At 49.9% G+C, this 20961-nt stretch overlaps 1 protein-coding gene across 4 annotated transcripts in view; it reads right to left on the bottom strand.

Annotated features, from left to right (window-relative positions):
* DDC (dopa decarboxylase) overlaps positions 1–20961 on the bottom strand; it is a 104444-nt gene that overhangs the window by 43879 nt on the left and 39604 nt on the right. For all 4 annotated transcript variants that reach the window (XM_058296627.2, XM_058296629.2, XM_058296628.2 and 1 more), the window contains exons 3-6: positions 18017–18130; positions 13962–14081; positions 7094–7228; positions 4640–4783 (exon numbers count right to left, since the gene is read on the bottom strand). In XM_058296627.2, the coding sequence (XP_058152610.1) occupies positions 4640–4783; positions 7094–7228; positions 13962–14081; positions 18017–18130 (513 nt within the window). The remainder of the gene's footprint in view (positions 1–4639; positions 4784–7093; positions 7229–13961; positions 14082–18016; positions 18131–20961) is intronic.

Genomic DNA, 20961 nt, shown 5'->3' with positions numbered 1-20961 from the left:
TCTCAATCAAAAGCAGAGTTGGCCTCACTATCTGAAAATCCTCAAGAATGAGGAATGAACAAACATAAGAGCGGATTGCAACCATGGACCAATGTAGACTTATTATTCTAATAATGGAAGAACTTGTAACACTGGTATAAAGACAGCTGTCACCAGAAGTTCTAAGGGGAGGGAGAGGGAAGAATAGGTGTAACATGGGGCATTTTTAGGGCATTGGATTTGTTATGCATAATATTGCAATTATGGTACAGACCATTATACATTTTGTCAAAGTGTATAAAATTGTGTGGTGCAAAGTGTAAACCATAATGTAAACAATAGACCATGGTTAGTAGCAATGCTTCAATATGCATTCATCAGTTGTAGCAAATGTACCACACTAATGAAAAAAGTTACTAATAGGAGAAGATATGAGAGGGGGTAAATGGTAATCCCCTATATTTTTTATGTAACTTTTCTGTAACCTAAAACTTCTTTAAAAACAAAGTTTTAAAAAAACAGGTAAGACAAGGATGTCTGCTTTCACCACAGCTATTCAACACAGTACTGGACCTTCTAGCCAGTGAAATAAGGCAAAAAAACCAACACCACCAAAAAAGAAAACAAAACAAAACACTAAAAAGGCATACAGATTCAGAAAGGAAGAAATAAAACTAACTATTTTCAGATGACATGATTATCTACATAGAAACCCCCAGGGAACCTACAGAAAACGTCTATAATGCATTAGTGATTTAGCAAGGTTGCAGGATACAAGATCAATATACAAAAATGTATTATTTCTATATAGTGGAAGTAAATACATGGAAACTAAATTTCAGTAAACAATACCATTTTCAGTCATTTAAAAAATGAAATACTTAGCCATAACACATGCAGAACTTGCATGCTAAAAACTAAAAAAAAAAAAAAATGCTAATGAAAGAAATTAAATAAGATGTAAACAAATGGAGAGATATATTCATAGATTGGGAGACTCAACACAGTAAAGATATCAGTTTTCCCTAGAGTGACATATAGGTATGATGCAATTCCTATCAAAATACAGAAGATTGTTCACAGATACAGGTAATACCATGCTAAAATGTATATGCAAATCAAAGAAACTAGAAAAGCTAAAACCATTTTGAAAAAAAGGATAAAGCGGGAGGAAACAGTCTACCCATTTCAAGACTTATTATTTAGCTACATTAATTAAGATGGCTTGGTGTTGGTGAAGGGATAGATACATAGATCACTGGAACAGAATACAGAACCCAGAAGTAGTCTCACACAAATATGGCCAACTGATTTGCTGACAAAGGTACAAAATCAATTCAGCGGATGAAGGACAGTTTGTAACAAACAGCAATGGAGCAATTTGATATCCACAGCTCCCAAAATTACCTTGACATGACCTTCATACTTTAACTCAAAATACATCATAGATTTAAATGTAAAAAGTAAAATGCTAAAACTTCTGGGAGAAAGCATAGGAGCAGGCCTTTTGGCGCTAGGGCTTGATGAAGCTTAGACATAGCACCAAAGGCACAATCTATAAAATATAAAAGCAGTAAAAGAAGAAATTGGACTTCATCAAATTTGTAAAAATGTGTGCTGTGAAAGATGCTGGTAAGATGAAAATAAAAGCTACAGACTAGGAGAAAAATATTTGTAAAATGCATATCTGACAAAGGACTCATATCTGGAATACTTGAAAAGAAACTCAAAACTCGAGTAAAAAAAAAATCAATTCATTTGGAAAATGGGCAAAAGGCACCAAGACACATTTCACCAAAGAGGCTAAATGGATGGCAAGTAATCTTTAAAAAGTTGTTTAACAGGGAAATGCATATTAAGACCATGATAAGATATCACTGCATACCTATTCAATACAAAAAGCTGGTGAGAATGTAGAGGAACTGGATCTCTTACCACACATTGCTGCTGGGAATATAAGGTAATCCTGCTGCTCTGAAAAACAGTTTGGCAGGTCCTTAAAAATTTTTTTTAAAATAAACAACTACCACATGACCCAGCAATTACACTCTTGGACATTTATCCCAGAGACATGAACTTATACCCACACAAAAATACCAATGTTCAGAAAACGTTTATTTGTAATACCCCAAAGCTGCAAACAACAAAAATGTCTTTCAATAGGTGAATGGTTAAAAATCTGCAGTAAATCCATACCATGGAATACTACTCAGCATAAAAGAGAACGAGCTATTGATGCATACAACAAAGTGGATAGATTTCAAAGGAATTATGCTAAGTGAAAAAGCTTAACTCAAAAGATCATATACTGTGTATAGAGATGGAAAATAATTAGCGATTTCCAGAGATTAAGGGTGGTGAGGAAAGGCGGATACATGTGACTACATGTGTGGCATGAGGCAGTGCTCTGTGGTGATGGAATCTTGATTGCAGGAGTGATTATATGAAAATATGTATCAATAAAATGACATAGGAATATGCAATATGCACACATAGTGTATTGATGTCAGTTTCCTGGGTCTTAATATTGTCCTTTAGTTATGTACGATGTAACCATTGGAGGAAATTGTGCAAAGGGTACAAGGGACCATTTTGTACTATCTTTGTAACTCTGTGAGTCTACAATTATTTCAAATGACCTATATTTGAAATTAAGAACTTAATATTCATTTATCAGCTTGACATGAATGAAGAGAGAATTGGTAAACTGGAAAATAGGTCAGCCTGAACCATAGAGATATTTTTTAAAGGATGAAAAATGTATAAAAGAGTATATAAAATATTTGTGTTTCAGTGGAAAGGATCCAAGAATGGGAGGAGAGAGAAAGTGGGCCAAAATAAACTTTGAAAAGATAATGGCTGAGAATTTCTAAAACCAACGAGACACCAATCTGTATATTCAAGAAGTTTTGTGAAACCTAAGAAAGAGTACAAAGAAAGCCAATTTCATTTTGTAACATAGTTAAACTCCCCCCAAAAAAGAAGAAAAAAAAAAGTGAAGAAAATGCTAAAGCAGCCAGGGGGAAAAAAGTCATATTGCCACATTATCTTCATAAAAGCAGTATAAAGACTAACAGGTGATACCTCAAGGGAAATCAAAGAGGAAAGAAGTCAATGGTCTTGCATATTTAAACTAAATAGCTACCACACTAGATTTCTATACCCAGCAAAAATATCGTTAAAAGATATTGGCAAAATACATTTTGAAACAGACAAAAACAGATAAGCTTCCTGTCAAACCTTTATCTATTTGAAAAATAATGATTGAGCTTCTGTTAAGTGGCAGACTCTATTCTAGGAGTTGTGGATAAAGCAATGATTAAAATAGACTCTTCCTTCAAGTAGCTTACATTCTGGTGGGAGGAGGAAGATAATAAATATAATGTGTATGGTAGATGGTAATGCACGGAATAAGAGAGAAATAAAGCAAAGTGGGGTGCTAGAAAATACACAGATGGGGCTGGTCAGGAAAGGCCTCTAGGGTAAGTTGCCAATTGAGCCTTAATCCACTAACTCTTTCAAAACGACTTGGCCATCATTTCACTCTATGTACTACCACAAGACTGGTTAATCCTTCTATTTATAATTGTTTATACTCCTGATTCCCCTGTGAACTCTTCAAAAGGAGGATCAAGTTTTTGGACTTCCCCCGTCACATGCTAGATATTCAGTAAATGGCAGTTAAAATTTTCAATTGAACAAAACAAATTTTGGGAGAAAAACTTTTTCTGGAAGAGTAATTCTTAAATAAAAGGGAGTGGATGTCAATAATCTATAGTCCATAAAAAGTCAATCAAACCTAGCTTGTTTTAAAAATTAAGAAATACCCAAATACTGGAAATTATTGATCTGAGCAGTGGTTTTCAGTGTTGTCTGCACTTAAGAATCTTGGGGGGACTCTAACATGTTTCCAATGCCAAGCTCCCTCCTGGAGAGTCTTGTAAAATTGATCTGGAACAGAGTGTAGGCATTAGCATTCTCTAAAGCCCCCCAGGTGATGCTGACATGTGGCCTGGTTGAACACCTGATCTGGAGCCATGGGTCAACGCATTTTAATTGCCACAGCACCCAACACATCATTCACAGGCACGCACACACCCATTACCATAGCAGGGTTATGACAAGTCCCAGACTCTAGTTGCAATGCCATACTGCAACTAGATGGAAAATGCATACTGTACACAAGAAAATCCAAGTGCTGTTTGGGTGGTGAGATATTCCACCTATAATCAGCAACCACTTACCAGCGGCCCACCTCTAACAAATGACATGTATTAAAGTCTACTGAGAACAACGGATGTGGGCAGCAAGGAAGGGCATTTTGTTTTTTCATTTTTAGGTTCGTTCACTTTCCATGCACTCATTCTTTAGAACATCCACCATAGCTAAAAGCGTGTCAAGGAATAAGCACGTGGAGTCACTGTCAACAGGAAATAGAAAACAAGCCTTCTTGGCTTACTGGAATCACCTGAGCTGGGTTTTCTGGTTACTTCTTTCTGAAATCAAGGGGCAGGCTGGCAGCAACAGAGAAATATGCCTGACCTGCAGCCAGGACCACAGTCTGGAAAATGAGTCCAGCATCTCCGGGGCCCTACCCCTGGCCCAGACAGGGCTCCCAGACCCCCATGGGGCCATATGCAATAAGCACAGTTCAACTTACGAAGAAGGGGATCAGGCCAGCTGCCTTGTCTCTCTCCAGGGCCTCCTGCAAGGCAGAGGCACGCATGGCAAACTTGCCATCTGAAGGGACTGCTTTCAGCTTCACGCCACCAATTAATCCGGCTCTTTCCACCGAGGAGTGTGCCTAGAAAGAAAGCAGCAGAGTTAGAGGCACCTGGGCAAACTCCCGTTCTGGCCTGACCACTGCCAGGCTCTGCGGAGGGCACCCTTCCGACACGGTGGTGGCAGGACTGCTGTTCCGTCCTCCCCATCCCTTCACCAGGAAGCTCTATTCCTGGAGTTGTTTCAGTTCGTGTCGAATCTTGCTTTAGGTTTAATGAATCGGGCTCCTTTGCAGGTAAAATGCTGTGCCCATATTGGTGAAGTGTTTTCATTTATTTGAATTCAAGAGCAAGCAGTGAGACCTTGCAAAGCACATCCCAGAGGCAGAGTGAGACACCCGCCTGGATCTGAGTCTGGCCCTGCCTCTCCCGGTGGGGCCTTGGGCAGCCAAGTGGACGAGCTCAGTAGATAGACGCTGCCTTTGTTTTGCTAGGCTGTGATCACAAATCCACAAACTGGTTTGGGCCTAAACAAGAGGGACTTATTGGCTCGCGATTTCAGAGGCTAGAAGGCTGCTTCCTCCAGTGTCAGCGGTGTTCTGGCTGCTGGCAGTCCATGGGTTCCTTGGCATTCCCATCAAGTCCTCTCCTTTCTCTTCTGGTTTCCCTTGGCTTCTGGCTTCTGGCTCCTTGCTGTGCTTTTCTCTCACTACGTCTGAATTTCTTCTGCTTATGAAGGATTCTAGTAATCTCAATTAAGGCCCACCCTCATTTGGCAGGATGACAGCTTCATTAAAACAACATCTTCAAGAGATCCTATCCACTACAGGTTCACATGCATCGGTGTATGGATCAAGCTCAAGAACACGTGTAAACTGGGGTACATATCAACCCACCACAGATGCTCAATAGTCTCTGGAGAAAAGAAAGCCACGGCATGGCCCTACCACTGGGCAGCATATCCATCTTTCCTCAGGGACGTCCACTGAAGTCCACTTTCCTTTAAGTCCCAGGTTCTGCCCCACCGCCACAGCCACCACCACTGTCTCTTGCTTGACCTGCTCATGGAGCTGGGCACATCTCAGCTGAGGGGTTCCTCCGACGGCCTCTGGGGACAGGGTGGGCTCAGCAGGAAGAGCTCAGGCTACCGAGCCACTGGGACTTGAGCTCGACTCCCAGCTCCAGCCGTTCTCGATGTGACTTGGGCGGGTTACTCTCCTTCAGTGACCCTGCGTCCCCTGCCCTATCTGCTTTCCTAATTCCTCACAGGTTACCCAGAGATCACTCCCTCAATAAATGGTGAACGCACAAATCCCTGCTTCAGGCTCTGCACCTGGGAACGTAATGTAAGGAACACCTGGGGATTGATGTCTCAAAAGCACACAGAAAATTAGTACCTGAAGGAGTTACTCTACAGTTTGTCTCACCTCCTGGCAGCCATTCTCAATTGGGGTGGCACAGGATTAACCTGTAGAGCCCACAGGCATCCACTGTATGTGATGAATTAACATAACTCCGATGTATCTAGAATGCTATCAGCTGGGTACCACTCGGGAGAATTGAGAAAATATGAAATAATTTTCTGTAGGATTAAATTGTCTCTCAGAACCTAGGCTGGGGAAGGCTTCTAACATATATGGCAACTTATCTTAACATGTATTTATTGAGGGCTTAGGTGCGCACTTTGATTATTTTTTAAGCCATCTCGTGTCCTTCTAGCTATTTCTTGTGGACGCCAGCGTCTTGAGGGTATGACCCTTTTTGTGCCCTCTTGTGCACTCTCCTCATGCTGCTAAACCTTCTTTCCTCTCCTTTCTTCTCACATAATTCTTTTTTACACTGATCAGTGAAATCACATGAGATGTCCATATTTCAGAGCTCTTTCCTCAAACCTTGCAAAGCACCCTTATTTTTCGTTCAGCCATTGACTGGATCAATCAGCAACCCCAAAGGACATGAGCCTTTATCCCTGCTTGACAGTAAAGAAAGAGGCTAAGGGAGTTTGCGTCCCTTGCGAGAGATCACAAGGCTTAAACTAGGAGAACGGGGCGTGAAGTCCATGTCTCTGAGGGCCCTGTCCAATTTCTCCACAATGCCCCCCTGGAGGCAGGCCCGCCGAAGCCGACGGCAGCCAGCGCTGGGAGAAGCAGCAGCGTTGCCTGCTGCAGTGGTCTCTCAGCACAACTCACTTTCTTTTCCACCTGGCCCACTGACGTCCCACACGAGAAGCCCCTCCTTTTGGTACAGGCCCCCAGCTCCACCTGAAGGACAGTCCCTGGTTTGGAAAGCACGCTGCAGAGGGCTGTTGTGTCCTCACATGAACCCAAGTCCTGGAGCTTGGCCAGTCTGCAGCCACCCCTTGTTTCCCACAGCCCCCTGTCCAGGACACTCGCCTGGTCCGACGAGTACGCCACCAGCTTCTCCATGATGGCAGCCGCACTCAGCTCCGGCGAGGCGGCCTGCAGGCGACGCGTCACCTTGGTACGGGCGGCCAGCAGGGCCACCAGGGTGGCTTCACTGGCACTTCCCTACAGGCAAGAGAGAGGTCCGAGTGAGCTTCGAAACACAGCAGGGAAGTCAGGCCCTGCACCGTTGGAGGACAGAGGAGCGCATTTCCGTATTTTTTTCCCCAAAAGATGAACTTACAATTGCAAAACCTTTACTCTCCTTTGCACATGAAAAAAATGGAATGCCTGTGACTGCCATTTTTAGAGCTTATTCCTTTCACATTGTTTTGCACATTGTGCGAGCCTTACTGCGTACTGAGAATTGCGAGGCATGCCTTGTGCGGGTTTTCTAATGAATCCTCCTAGCTGGCCTAGGAGGTTCTGCTCAGAGCTCCATCTGAGGCGGAGGTGGGAACTGAGGGCACAGAGCTCAAGTCCAGCTCCATGTCCATAATTACTTGGGCAGAGCAACTGATATTTGTTTAAAAAGTGGTGGTGCATTTTCAGCGAGATGCCGAAGCTGCTGCCGAGGACGCCGCTCAGTCACCAGTGCCAGCTCCCTGCTGCGGCAGGCTAGTCGAGAACGGACCAGACTCTCCCCTTTGAGATTGGGATGGGTGAAATATTATGGACTATGCACTACGTCATCCCATTTGCTTGGTGAGATAACCCTGTGCTTTTCACTGTTCCGTCTTCAGGTGGAGAAGTGCATGCTCACGGAGGTCAAGGAACTTGCCCCCCACATCCGCAGCTCTTAAGTGTGGACATGGAGGGGAAGAGCCTTCATCTGCTCTTTCTACTGCGGCATGTACTCCCCAGATGCCTGAATCTTCTCCGTATCTCCCTGTTCCTATTCACCAAGTCTTGAGTGTAGCCTGGAAAAAGCCATCAACTGATCAGGTTTCGGTATTAGAAAGGAAGGATAAAAGAAGGTACTTTTGTGGACTTATGAAAAAGAGATTTGTGAGATTTTAAAGTTTTACTGAGAAAATATCCAGGAAATAAATAGATATGCTAGCCTCTCTTGTTAACATTTTTTTCTTGCCATCACCGATCCCAATTTCCCATTTTTATTTTACTCTTTTAATGCTTTTATTTATTCTTTTAAGCTAATGCAGATCCTTCTGGGAGGCAGGTGAAAATTAAGCATAAATATATTTATTCATGTTTCTGCAGGTCTCTAATGTATGGGCTCAAGTGTACAGATATATAATCCCCATAATTCAGCATCTAAGATGAATAGTACGTTTCCTTCAGGCCACGTTTTCATTAGCAGTGATTTTAGACCAGGGTAGAGGCTGCTGGGCGGCCAGGTTTAATCAGTTAGCCCAGGTTCTCTGGCGGCAGGTGCCTCTCTCCTGAACCCCATTATCCCTTTCAAGCGCCCCCCCTTCCACCCACCCCCACCTCCCCTGCTGCACAATTTGTTTTTTATGGATGGTCCACTAACTCGTTCATTCTCATCGGAACGTCACATGTCAAGTTCACTGTAAGCCGCAGTTCCTGGTGATCATAAGCCTTTGTGCTTTCTGCATCTAAATTCTACCATCTCTTTGAGGTCGTGGAACCCACTGTCCCACTTTCTACCCCAAGGTTCACTCTCTGAACCACATTCTAATGTGAGTCACCGTGCCACTTCACTGCCAGTCTTCCTGCCAGGTCCATCCACGTCCTGAAAAATAATCTCCCTTCCTCGGCAGCACAAAGCAAGGAAGCCCGTGTCAGCAGCGCAGGCACAACTCAGCGGATCCGGTGCTGCCGGCGTGTTTTGGCAGCCCCCACTGAGAAGTCAGGTGGGTTTCCTTTCCCTCTGTTGGAAACAGATCTTTGCAGAGGGCAGAGAAGAGCGGGCGGCGCCCTGCGCGCGTAATGATACCTTTGCTTTATTGCAAGCAAACAAAGGTTGCCATGGCAAGCCCTGCTCACGGGCAGAGAAGGCTGGTGAGTTCTGAGGCTTGGGCCTGCTGGTGCTGGGGGCGGAAATCGCCTTTCATCTGCTTTTGCCAGTGCCCCCCCACGCCCGGGAGAAATTGGCTTTTCTTCCACAAGACCTTTCAAACCCAATTAAGGGACAATTTCCGGAGGCCACTTGGCCCAGCCTTGCAGAGATGATTTGCCATTTGGCTTGGATGTCCCCGACCTGGCACCCATCAGGCGCTGTCACCCAGCGGCTGTGATTACGGCTCCAAGGGGGCAGATAATGCAGTCTCAAGACCCGTGAGCGTCACCCAACTCGGCTGCTCTTCGGGGCCTCACAAATTACAGGCAATCAGCCTTGTCAGCTGGGAAGGCTGAGGCTTCCTGCCGCAAACACAGACATAACGGCCGGCTTCGGCTAAGCCCATTTGGAGTGGATGGACCCTACAGAAGGCTGCAGGCCGGGAGGGGCCAGGAGCGCTCCCAGCCAGACGCGGGCACCTCCGCTGGCTCTGGAAAGAGACCTGAAAAATTTAACCCATGGCAGCACGCACACCTGTAGCCGCTCCAACTTGGGCAAATGGTGAGGGGTGAGCTGGCGGAAGGCTCACCAGTCCAGTTCTTGTTCCTTACCAGCTGGGCCTTTAATTAGCTGTGTGTCCTTAGGCAAGCAACATTACCTTCCTGAGCTGCAGTTTCCTCATCTATGAAAAAGGCTGTCCCTCATCTAATCCTCATGAATATTTTGAGGATCAAAAGTGATAAGCTAAAGCCCAAAAATTAAGCAAAATCCTAGTCTAGCTCAGAGCGGGCATTCAATAAAAGGCACCTATTGTTAAAATAGATGCAACCTTAGATCGTGCAGCATTTTAAGATGCCTGGAGAAGTAGCAAAATTCATCAGCATGGGCTGCTAGCTAGGAGTGAATGTGAATTTGTTGTATTTGTAAGGGCCGATGACCCAGAGTCACTCACTTCTTATTTTATTAATTTTGGAGGGGCTGGTAGAGGATGAATGGGGAACATGGACTCAGCCAGGAGATCCCCAGCTAGAGGCTGATAATCTTCTGGGAAGATTATTGCACTTTATTCTAAAGGATGTCTTATGAAATATTATTTACAAAACTAAAAATACTTTTTTTTTTTTTAGGAGGTACTGGGGCTCGAGCCCGGGACCTCATATATGGAAAGTGGGCACTCAACCGCTTGAGCTACATCTGCTCCCAAAAGCGAAAATTTTGATGCAACGTAAGTATCTCATATGTTAGTTATATAAATTGTGACCCAGCAGAGCAAATCATGCAGTAATAATATTCCCAAACAATGGGAAATGTAAACCACAAAATGGTAAGTACAACATCAAACAGAAAATCTGTATGGATTACATTATCCCAATGTTGTTAAACATACATATACACATAAATATATATGTTGTATATAAGTATTGGAATCATACAGGGAGTAAGTACCCCCAAAAAAGGTTCCTGTTATTTTCCCCATGTTTTGCAGTGAGCATCCAGTTTTCATCAATAGAAAAAGAGAAGTAATTATTTTAAGTAGAACAGTAGATCTAAAATCTACATGGAAGGCAATAAATTGGCAATGTGGAACACAAACAGTGATACAGAGAAAAGCATGAGAAGTCCCCTCAAAATACAGGGAAGAAGATGATGGAAAAAGGAAAAGATCAAAAGAAAGACAGACATTATAGAATGGGTACCCAACCCATGGAAACCAGAGTGCTTTACAACAGACCACAAGTAGATTACAAACAGCAGAGTAGAAGAAAAGTCTTCCCAGGTGAGAAAAGCTGAGTCATGGGTTAAAAGGGTTTACCAAAAGCTGCTGGGTGAAAATGAATGGAACAAATGCAAAAGGGAGATCTTGGCAAAATTTATGGGATTGTAAAGGAAAAAGTAAGTCTCCTACCACCTCCAGGAGCTTATGAAGTGTTGGATCACTCCCAATCCTCAAAACTGAGCCAAATAGGTCAAAACCAAATTCCCTTCCTCATAGTATGGTTTTCCTTCCCTTTCTGTTGCCCTTTTTTTTTTCTTTTGTCTCTCTTGCAATGCTTATGCTTAGGCTTTCTCCTCATTGGAGAAGGAAGGCAATGCTGTTCCCTGGAGAATAGAGACTAACAAAATGATGGTTTGAGAAGTCTGCCTGACTTTCTCCAAGATGACGCTGAAGGGACATTGGGCAGGGTTGTTTACAGCAGCCTCTCTCTGCAAGGCCTCCATCCAGCCGCGTGACCTCTGGGCACGAAGCTACAGCCCCTGAGTACTTAGCATTTGCGGGAAAGTCATTGGTGCTGCCATGTGTAAAGGCCCATTCCTGGGGTCCTCTGGAAGCTTTGCTTCCAACACAGCTACTGTTTGATTTCTCACCAGCTTCAGCTCAGGATCACTAAGGTAGGAAAGGCAGGGAGATAACCAAAGAGTGTAAAGACTAAGTGAGGGAAGCAAATGTGGCCCAAGTGATAAGGCCTCCACCTATCATATGGGAGGACCTGGGTTTGATCCCTGGGGCCTCCTGGTGAAAAAGAAAAAGAGAAAGCATGCCTACGCAGTGAGCCAGTGTCCACGTGGCAAGCCGAGTGCCCGTGTGGTGAGCCAAGTGCCCACGTGGCAAGCCGAGTGCCTGTGTGAGTGCCCACATGGTGAGCCGAGTACACAAGTGGCGAGCCAGTGCCCATGCGGTGAGCCAAGGGCCTGTGTGAGTGCCCGCATGGCGAGTTGAGTGCCTGCATGAGTGCCCATGAGGTAAGCCACTGTCCGCGAGGTGAGCTGAGTGCCCGCACAGCAAGCCGAGTGCCCGCATGGTGAGCCAGTGACCGTGCAAGGGAGTCATGCAGCAAAATGATGACGCAACGGAAGAGAGATGAAGGAGAAAATCAGGGTGGAGCTCAGTAGAGACTAGGAACTGAGGTGGTGCAATTGACAGGGAACCTCTCTCCACATCAGAGGTCCCCAGGATGGAATCCTGGTGAATCCTAGAGGAGAAAGACGAGAAGAGAAGACAGAAAGAGATATAGATACAGAAGATCACACAGCGAATGGACACAGACAGCAGAAACAGCGGGGAGGGGGAGCGGAAGGGGGAAGGGGGAAGGGCAGGGAAAGAAAATAAATGTTTAAAAAAAAAAAAGAGTGAGGGGACAGAGGGGTGGATCTGAGCCTGCGCACTGTGGCTCTCTGCTCACTGATGAAGTCCATTTATCAGAGTTTAATCTGGGATATTTGCCTCAGAATGACCCAAGCACCATGTTAGAAGTTAGATTCCAGAGCCGGCCCCAGCTCTACTGTGTTCACATCTTTAGGGCGGGGTCCAGCAATCTGCGCTGCAAACAAGTGCTCTCAGTGACTTTTATAAACACCGGGGGTAGGAGTAGAACAGCTCCCAGAGATTTCCACCTCCGAATCCCTGGAACCTATGGATAGTTATCTTCCATGAAAAAAGAGACTTTGCAGATGGGATTAAATTGGGAACCTTGAGATGGGGAGATCATCCTGGATTATCTAAGCTGTGGGCCATTAAAATTGGACACCCTTTCCCAGCTGTGGTTAGAGGAAAATGTGAACAAACGAGAATGTCAGAGAGATGCAATGCTGCTGGCTTTGAAAGAGGAGGGAGGGGCCCATAAGCCAAGAGGCTAGAAAAGGCAAGGAAAGGGAGGACCCCTAGAGCCTCTGGAAGGAATGCAGCCCTGACGACTCCCAACCGTCAGAGCTGTGTGAGCCTCTGAAATCTGATACAGCAGCCACAGGAAGCTGATTCATGACTGTTTAAAAACCATGGTCTAGGGAAGCAGCTGTGGCTCAAGCGACTGGGCTCCCGTCTACCATATGGGAGGTCCAGGGTTCAATTCCCGGGGCCTCCTGGTAGAGGCAAGCTGGCCCACACAGGGTACTGGTTGTGCGGGGCGCTGGCCTGTGCAGGGGTGCTGGCCCGCGTGGCAACCTGGCCCAAGCAGAAAGCTGGGGCAGCAAGATGACGCAACATAAAGAGACACAGAGGAGAGACCACAAGAGATACAGCAGACCAGGCTGCTGAGATGGCACAGGAGACTTAGCATCTCTGTCCCACTCTGGAAGGTTCCAGCATCAGTTCCTGGTGCCATCTAAAGAGAAGACACGCAGACACAGAAGAACACACAGCGAATGGACACAGAGAGCAGACTGTGAGGGGGTGGGGCCAGAGAAATAAATAAATAAATACAGCTTTAAAAAAATTAATAAAACCATGGTCTGGCTGAGTCTTCTCAGGGCTGGGGGCTGGGGGTCTTGATTCCTAGTATGGCATGAACACACCATCAGAGATGCTTTCTCACCAAAGTCAGGGGCTGTTGATCCTGGGGTCCTGCGATGTGGGGAAGCAAGATGGCGGGTGACCTATGCTGAGGCCTTTGCCTTCCTCTCAAGACTTTTTCCCTGTCCTGCCATATGGTGATGAGGCAGGGCTCGTCTTCTCAACTTTGAGCTGCTCCGAGGCCCAGACCTCGGGGGCCTCTTTCTGTGCCTCTGTCCAGACTCCGGGACCCCTGGCAGCCTCTCAGGGCCTCTCTGCTTCTCTGCAGTGTGCTCGCTCACATGGCAGGACCAACATGGCAGCTTCCTTTTGCTCTGTGTCTCTCCCTCCCTGTGTCTGCATTGATATCAGACCCAGCAAGAGGGCGGAGAGCCAAGCTGGCTCATGCCTCAGTGATGTAGCCCAATCAAAAGCCCTAAAGCGATCTAATCAAGTAATCTAATCAAAGACCCCTTAACTGAATTTGGTACAATCAAAAGGCCCCACACCCACAGGAATGGATTGGTTTAAGAACATAATGTTTTTCAAACTACAACACCACACAGCCTGGAAATTCACTCTCCCCCTTCACGTGCGCATACTCTCACCTGGATCACTCCACCCCCTTCTCCGGCTTTCCCAGACAAAAATGCCTCTGGCAGTTCCAGCATCTTCCCGAGCCAGTCCATCATCACCGTCTCCAGCTCTGTGCAGGCTGGACTTGCAATCTAGCATAGGAGGGAAGGAAAGGAGCTGACAGCAAGCCGACTGCCCCCAGAACCCTGGCTGCTTTGGTTCAAGAGATAAGAAAAAGAAGATGACCTCATTACTTCTGTCACTTATATTTCACCAATTGATGAAAAGGGTTTTATGATTATTAATTTATGTATATTTTTAGGGGTACTAGGGACTGAACCCAGGATCTTGTACATGGGAAGCACGTGCTCAACCACTTGAGTTACATCTGCTCTGCTTTTATTTTTATTTATTATTTAGGAAGGAAAAGCTTTTAAGACAATTTTTTAAGGTCCATTAGCAGATAGGATTTAATTTAGGACATGCTTGTCCATTGCAGAGGTCCAGAGAGAAGGAGCAGCAGTGGGCAGGTTCATGAAAGGGCACTGTGGGCGCCTGCCCTTCTCCGGCAGTGTTAATGCGTTTACTGAAGGACCGCTCTGGGCAAGCATGAGGCTAAGAGCTCTGCACAAATGAGGGTCCCCTTTGCCCCACTTGGAAAGTGGAGGGGCTCACATGCCCCAGGTCCCAGATCTGTTGCATGTCAGACTGTGTGCCAGAGTTGGCATATCTTCATCAGCAACTCATCCTGTGACCCTGCTGTGCTCATTGCCTCTCCACTCACAGACTTTGGTCCCATGTAGTGAGTTACGAGCCATGCTTGGAGTTGGCACCCTCTTCTCCCCACCCTTTTTCATTGCTGACCCTCTAGGGGCTGAAGCTTGAGCAATGGACCAGGGGTCACGCAACTGCAGTCACAGCAGCAGGTTGTAATCTTCCACTGAACCCCGGATTAAAATCACCCAATCTTAGATGCGAATCAAATGCCTAAAACAAGGTTCCAAAATGACCAAGACTCATTGAAGGAGAATGGTTTGGAAGGAACACACAGACCACAGTCAAGCCTTTCTCCGCGGTGCCTCACTTCAGGAGTACTGTTTGTTTGCTCCTTTATTCATTTCCTTATTTATAAAAGGACGTAGAAAGGCCTCCTGGTAGACCTTTCTCGGTCACCATGGTGGCAAGGAAGCTGAGCTCTGGTCAGCTTTCACCTGCCAGGAGTGCCGGGGAGGTCATGACACACGTGGGGGCCATCTCCCAGCCTCCCCTAAGTATCCTCTCCTTTTTCTCTTACTTGTTTTTGGGCATATGTTTCGGTATATTTCCATTTCACAGCCTGGAGGAGTCGTCAGGTCTCAGCTATGAAAAACATGCTCCCCAGAACGGGAATGGCCCAACTGTACCTTGACCTGAAAGCTAGGAACAAGCAGCCCCAGCTGCTTGCCAAGGCAGGAACTGGGAACTCTGCACAAAAATCATCTGATACATGCCTGCTCAGTGGCAGGGCCCCCTCACCCTGGGGTGTATAAAAACCCAGCACTCAGGCAGTGCAGGGCCCCTCATCTCTGAGACGAAGGAGGTCGTGCAGAGCTGCCATCAACTGACCCTGACCCAAGGAGCTGGCCTTTCCATGGGACTGGCATAATGGGACATCTTTTCCTCTCTTTTGGAGCCTTTAGGCTGTGCAAGTAATTAAGTGGTCATTTGCTGAGAATCTCTGCTGTATCTGAGCCTGTGCTTTCTGTAGCACTTTTTCTGGGCAGTCATGTGCCCATGCCCTCTAAGCCCAGAAGGACCTTGCTCTGGATTTGCCCTTCTCCTTGTACACAAAAGGTGGCAGGTTGGCTGGGACCCTCTCAAAGATTGATACAGCTCAGTGATCTCAATAAAAGGGACCCTTTGTGATGCAAGTGATGCCCTTGTGCCTAGAAGTATAAGCCAGCATCATGATGCCTTTCCTGTTGAGTTAGTCAGCAGAGCTCTTGTTCTCTGCACGTCAACATCCCTGCTCCACCCGCTCCCAGCTAAGCACCTGTCCATGCCTAGGAAACTGCACTCCCATTCAGAGCCACAGGTATCAGGCAAGAAGCCTTGGAGATAGTGAAGTACCTCCCTAAGGCCCAAGAGAAGCCACTGTCCTCAACTAGAGAATGATTCCAAGTCACTCTGAAGAGACAGAACATCTCAGACCAGCAGAATAAAATGAAATCTGCTATGATGTCTAATGAAAGAAAAGGTCCGTTAAAGGAGGGCATGGTTGGCAGAGGCAATGGGAGGTCAGGGAGGCTGTGTCCCCACAGCTCTGCCCACCAGGGAGGACTGGGCAGGAAGAGGCCGAGACCTGTAGAGGACAGCGGGTATGACATCTTCAATCTTTCCAGTCAACCCTGCTCACTGCTACCAACCCAGCAGCTCCCAGCTCTACTGGGTGGGTGTGCTGGTTAGGCTAAACTATCATCTCGGCTGGGTAATTGTGCCCAGTTGGTTGGTCAAGCAAGCACTGGGCTAACTGTAATACAAGGGCGTTTATGGACTTGAGTCACCAGTGACTTTGCTGCAGTGGTAAATCATAGATAGCTGATTACAATTACATCAGGGAGATTGCCATCAGCAATGAGTGATGCTTTATCCAATCAGTTGAACGCCTTAAAAGGGGAAGTGATGCCAGCATTTGGGAAGAATTTCCCAGCTTGTCTGTGGACAGCCAGCGTCTCCCAGAAACTCATCAAGGACCCTCACTGGACTTTCATTGGCGCCCCTGGTTGCAGCCTGCCTGCAGAACCTGGACTTGTGCATCCCCACAGTCACATGAGAGGCTCTGATAAAATCTCTTCCTACTGGCAGATATCTCCTGTTGATTCTGTTTCCCTAGAGCACCCTGACTAATACAGTGTGGAACCAGAAGTGGGCTCTGCTGGGTCCTGCTGGCTCACGTTGCAAATTCATAAACCAACGTCTCTGTTCCAGACACTGGTCGCCTTGGCCAGCATGCATCAACCAAGAGCCCAGTGAGGTCCAAAGCCCAGGGGGTGGGCATGCTAGACCTAAAGGCCAAGGACAAACCCTGGCCTTTCGATGACTCCCCCTGAGTGTGCATCCGAGGGGCCCTGGAATGGTCAACGGGCAGCTGCAGAGCCCTCTGTGCTTTGGGAAGAGGAATCCTCTCTGCAGCACTGTTTCTGGGAGCAGACAGCCACAAGGAAGAGCCAGCTCCACCCTCTCCTCTGAGCAGGGCTCTCCTGGCATTTTGTCCGCAATAAGGGAGCCGTGGTTGGTGGAGACTAGAGCTGGGTCCCATTTCCAGAGATCCCTGCTCTGACACACTCAGCATTTCTGAAGGGTGAGGAGCCCTGCTCAGAGCCAGGGGGGATAAGACACGGGCAGTGGTGGTCCCCTGACCTGAGTGTGCAGAGCCCCTCTTGTCTGCTTTCAGAATGCAGACCCCCAGCCCAGCTGCAGAAACTCTGGGGCCACGAAGATTGCGCTTTTAAGATACACCAAGTGCTTCTAAAAACACCCTGGATGCAGTTGCTTTTTCCTTTTGGGGGCCTTCTCGAAAAGACCCTTGTTCTCTCTCTGCTCTTTTCCTCTTTTCTAAAGTATTTTCTAAAGTCATCCGTTCCGAGGCTGAATCCTTCTTCCCCCGCCTGACAACAGCACCCCTCCTGCCCTCTGCTCCTGCCCTGCAAGACGACAAGTCCTGCCACGCAGGACCCACTCCAGCATTGCCCGGCACCCCAGCACCACCCAGCACCCCAGCATTGTCCAGTACCCCAGCATCACCCGGCACCCCAGCATCGCCTAGCACCCCAGCACCCCAGCACCACCCAGCACCCCAGCATCACCCAGCACCCAGCATCGCCCAGCACCCCAGCACCACCCGGTACCCCAGCACCGCCCGGCACCCCAGCACCGCCCGGCACCCCAGCATCGCCCGGCACCCCAGCACCGCCCGGCACCCCAGCACCACCCGGCACCCCAGCATCCCCAGCATCACCTGGCACCACCCTGCGCCCCCCCCCAGCATCGCCCGGCACCCCCAGCACCGCCCTGCACCCCGGCACTCCCGGCACGGCCCAGCACTCACCCAGGAGAAGCCGATGCAGCCGATGGCCCCGCAGAGCATGTCGGCGAGCATGGCTGGGTAGGAGCTGGCCGTGGGGAAGTAGGCGAAGAAGTAGGGGCTGTGCCAGTGGGTCACCTGGGCGGGAGACAGAGCCTGTTACCTTCTCATGGTCCAGGGGGCCCCGGCGGTTGCTGCACCCAGGCCTGGCTCCCGTCGGGGCAGCCCCCAAACCCCAGCGCCCTCGTCTGATGCCACCTCAACTGTTCTGCGACCAATTCCCCTCTTGTACTTACATGAATGCATTTGTTGCCTCCAAAGGAAACGTCACGTCCCCTAACGTAGAAAGCAAGCCTCTAGCAATGGCACAGGGTTTGAATTCTTGCGAGGGGCCGATCCCGTTAGGACTGAGGAGCGCGTTTGGGGGCCTCTTCCCTCCCACACCCTCCTTTCCGTCTTCGCCCCCCATCCAGCCGTGCGCCCCCCAGCACCTCTCTGTCGTCTCCACCACGTCTTGTGCCTCCCCGGTCCCTCTCCTCCTGCCCGGCCCTGAGCTGTCCAGCCTGGGCCGGCGCCCCTGGGGGCCACTCCCGAGTGAGGCAGGAGGGGGATCCCCCTCCCACGGCCCCCAGGGAGCTCAGGGAGCAGCCAGGAGGCGCAGGGCCGGGTCCCTGCCTTCTGCTCGGCAGCGACCTGAGGGTCCCAGGAGGCAGGAGGCCGCGGCGAGACCCCGTGGAGGTGTTGGCGGGGCGGGGCCAGCTGCTGCCTTCCGGGAGCGGGGACCTGGGCGCCGGCGGGCTGGGAAGGCCCGGCAGTGGGAGCGGGCCTGGCGGGAAGCGAGGCTGGGCAGATCGGGGAGGGCAGAGAACGGGCGTCTGTCGCCCTGGCTTCGGGTTTGCCCGGCAGGTGAGGGCCCCGAAGGCGGGGAACGCCAGCCCCACCCGGGCAGGAGAGCGGCCCTCGGTCAGGTCCCCTGGGGCGCAGGGCCCTCGCGGTGGCGGGAAGCAGGCGCCAGCCGCTCCCTCGTCCTTGCACCACCCCCTGCAGTGCTCCTGGGCTCGGGCGCCTGGGACACCTCGGCCACCCACCCTGCAGGGCTCCACCCCACCCACCCCGGCACAGGAGAGGGTGGCCTCCAGCGTGCCTTCCCCTCTAGCCTCCCCGGGGCTGCAGATGGGCCAGAGCCGGTCACCTCCGCCCGCTCCAGGGCAGACAGCGCCGGCTCGTTTTCGGCAACACCAGGCCGTACCTGCCCGCGTTCCCGACCGCCAGGGGAGCAGGGTGGGGGCGCGCCCCACGGCCCGGGGGGCTCAGCAGGACCCCTGTGTCCATGGAGACCTGGGACTGTGCCCACGGCCACCACGGTCACCCCGCGTCTGCCAGGGGGACGGCGGGGCCCCGGGAGGACTGGGGGGCCCGCAGGGGCCGTTCCTGGGGGGGGGGGGCAGGCCGCGTGTGTTACGGGATCCGAGGGAATAAAGATGGTCCAGCCTCGGGGTGGCAGCAGGAGTGTGTGCGTGAGCGGCTGGCGCGTGTGTGTGCAGAAGGGGAGCGTCGGGGGCTGCCCGAGGTGGGGCCCAGGCGGAGGCGGTGGCCCTTCAGAAGGGGGGCAGGCCAGAGGGCCCCCAGGGTGCTGGGGGGGAAGGGGTGGGGAGACGGGCAACGAGAGGGATGAAGGGCGCTTGGGCTGAAGAGCAGGTCTTGAAGGAGCTAATACCCTGCCTTTCTACCCGCGCCGTCACAAAGAGCGGCGCGGCCTCCTTTAGGGAGACAGGTGCAGCCCCTGTCTTCCCCATCTCTCCTCCCTCCCCGCCTGCCCGCCAGCTCCTGGGAGGACACGAGGGCCTGGTGGGGGACGCAGCCTGTTGGCCTCGCTTTCCCCCGTGCCCCCAGCCACATGAGAGGCAGACAGACACGGCGGGGTCTCCCTGAGCCGCCAGCCCGCGGGCGCTCGCCGCCAGGCCCCTGTCACTGGCTTTGTGCTCAGAGAGCAAAGGGAAGGGGGATAAACGAAGAAGCATCGTTTCTGCTCCCAGGACCAACTTGGCAACGGTTTTAGCATCAGCATTAAAGAAGCTCCCTGTTTCGTATCTGCTCATCCCTTTTTAAATTCAAGGCACGGTTTCTCTGTGCTGGGGCGACGGGGATGATGCACAGCCGGGGAAGTGCTCCAGGCTGCAAAGTGGGCAGTTGGTGGGAGGTGGCAGTTAACCTGCGCTGAGGGGAGGAGGCGGCGTGTGTCCGTGCGGGGCAGCAGCCTGCGCGGGGAGCTGGGACCGAATCCCTCGCCGCCTCTCCGCAAGGGGCAGGCTGGCTGCGACGGAGAACGATGGGTTCTCTCACTGTCGGAAAGGGGTACCGCCCTGAGGGCGATTAAAAGGGTTAAGCGAGAGGATAAAGAATACATAACGCTTAACATGGGCACCGAACACCGTCTGCAAATGACAGCGGTGGCTCCTACAGGCAAGACTAAAGGGACGGTGGGAGCAGACGTGGCTCGGGCGGTTGAGCGCCTGCCTCCCACACGGGAGGTCGCGGGCTGGGTTCCCTGTGCCTTCTGAAAAGACAAATATGAACAAGCAAAACAAAGGAGAACACCAACTCAGGGAAGCCAGCGTGACTCAGCTGAGCACCGCCTTCCCACATACGAGGTCCCAGGTTCAATTCCCTAGTACTTGGGAAAAAGAAAAGCGTGAAGGGACTGTGTGAATCATGCTTGGGAGAAGGCCTGGAGCGGCAAGTGGACAGGACAGGTACTGAGCTCAGAGTTTTAGAGACCGGCGCTCTCCAAGGGGCCACGGGGAGCCACTGCAGATTGTGGAGCATGGAAATGACGGATGGGGCTGGAGAGCCTTCAGGGGACCGGCAGGAGGTGGGGGAGAAGGAGGCTGGGCGGAGGCCTCGAGGAGGAAGCTGTCATCCGAGCTGGGGCGTGAGCGGTGACTGAGGACATCGCCGCAGGCCGGGGA

The sequence above is a fragment of the Dasypus novemcinctus genome, chromosome 5 (genome assembly GCF_030445035.2).
Source record: "Dasypus novemcinctus isolate mDasNov1 chromosome 5, mDasNov1.1.hap2, whole genome shotgun sequence".
In the NCBI taxonomy this organism is placed as follows: domain Eukaryota; kingdom Metazoa; phylum Chordata; class Mammalia; order Cingulata; family Dasypodidae; genus Dasypus; species Dasypus novemcinctus.
The sequence above is the reverse complement of the archived record's forward strand: the minus strand, read 5'-3'. Positions and strand labels throughout refer to the sequence as shown.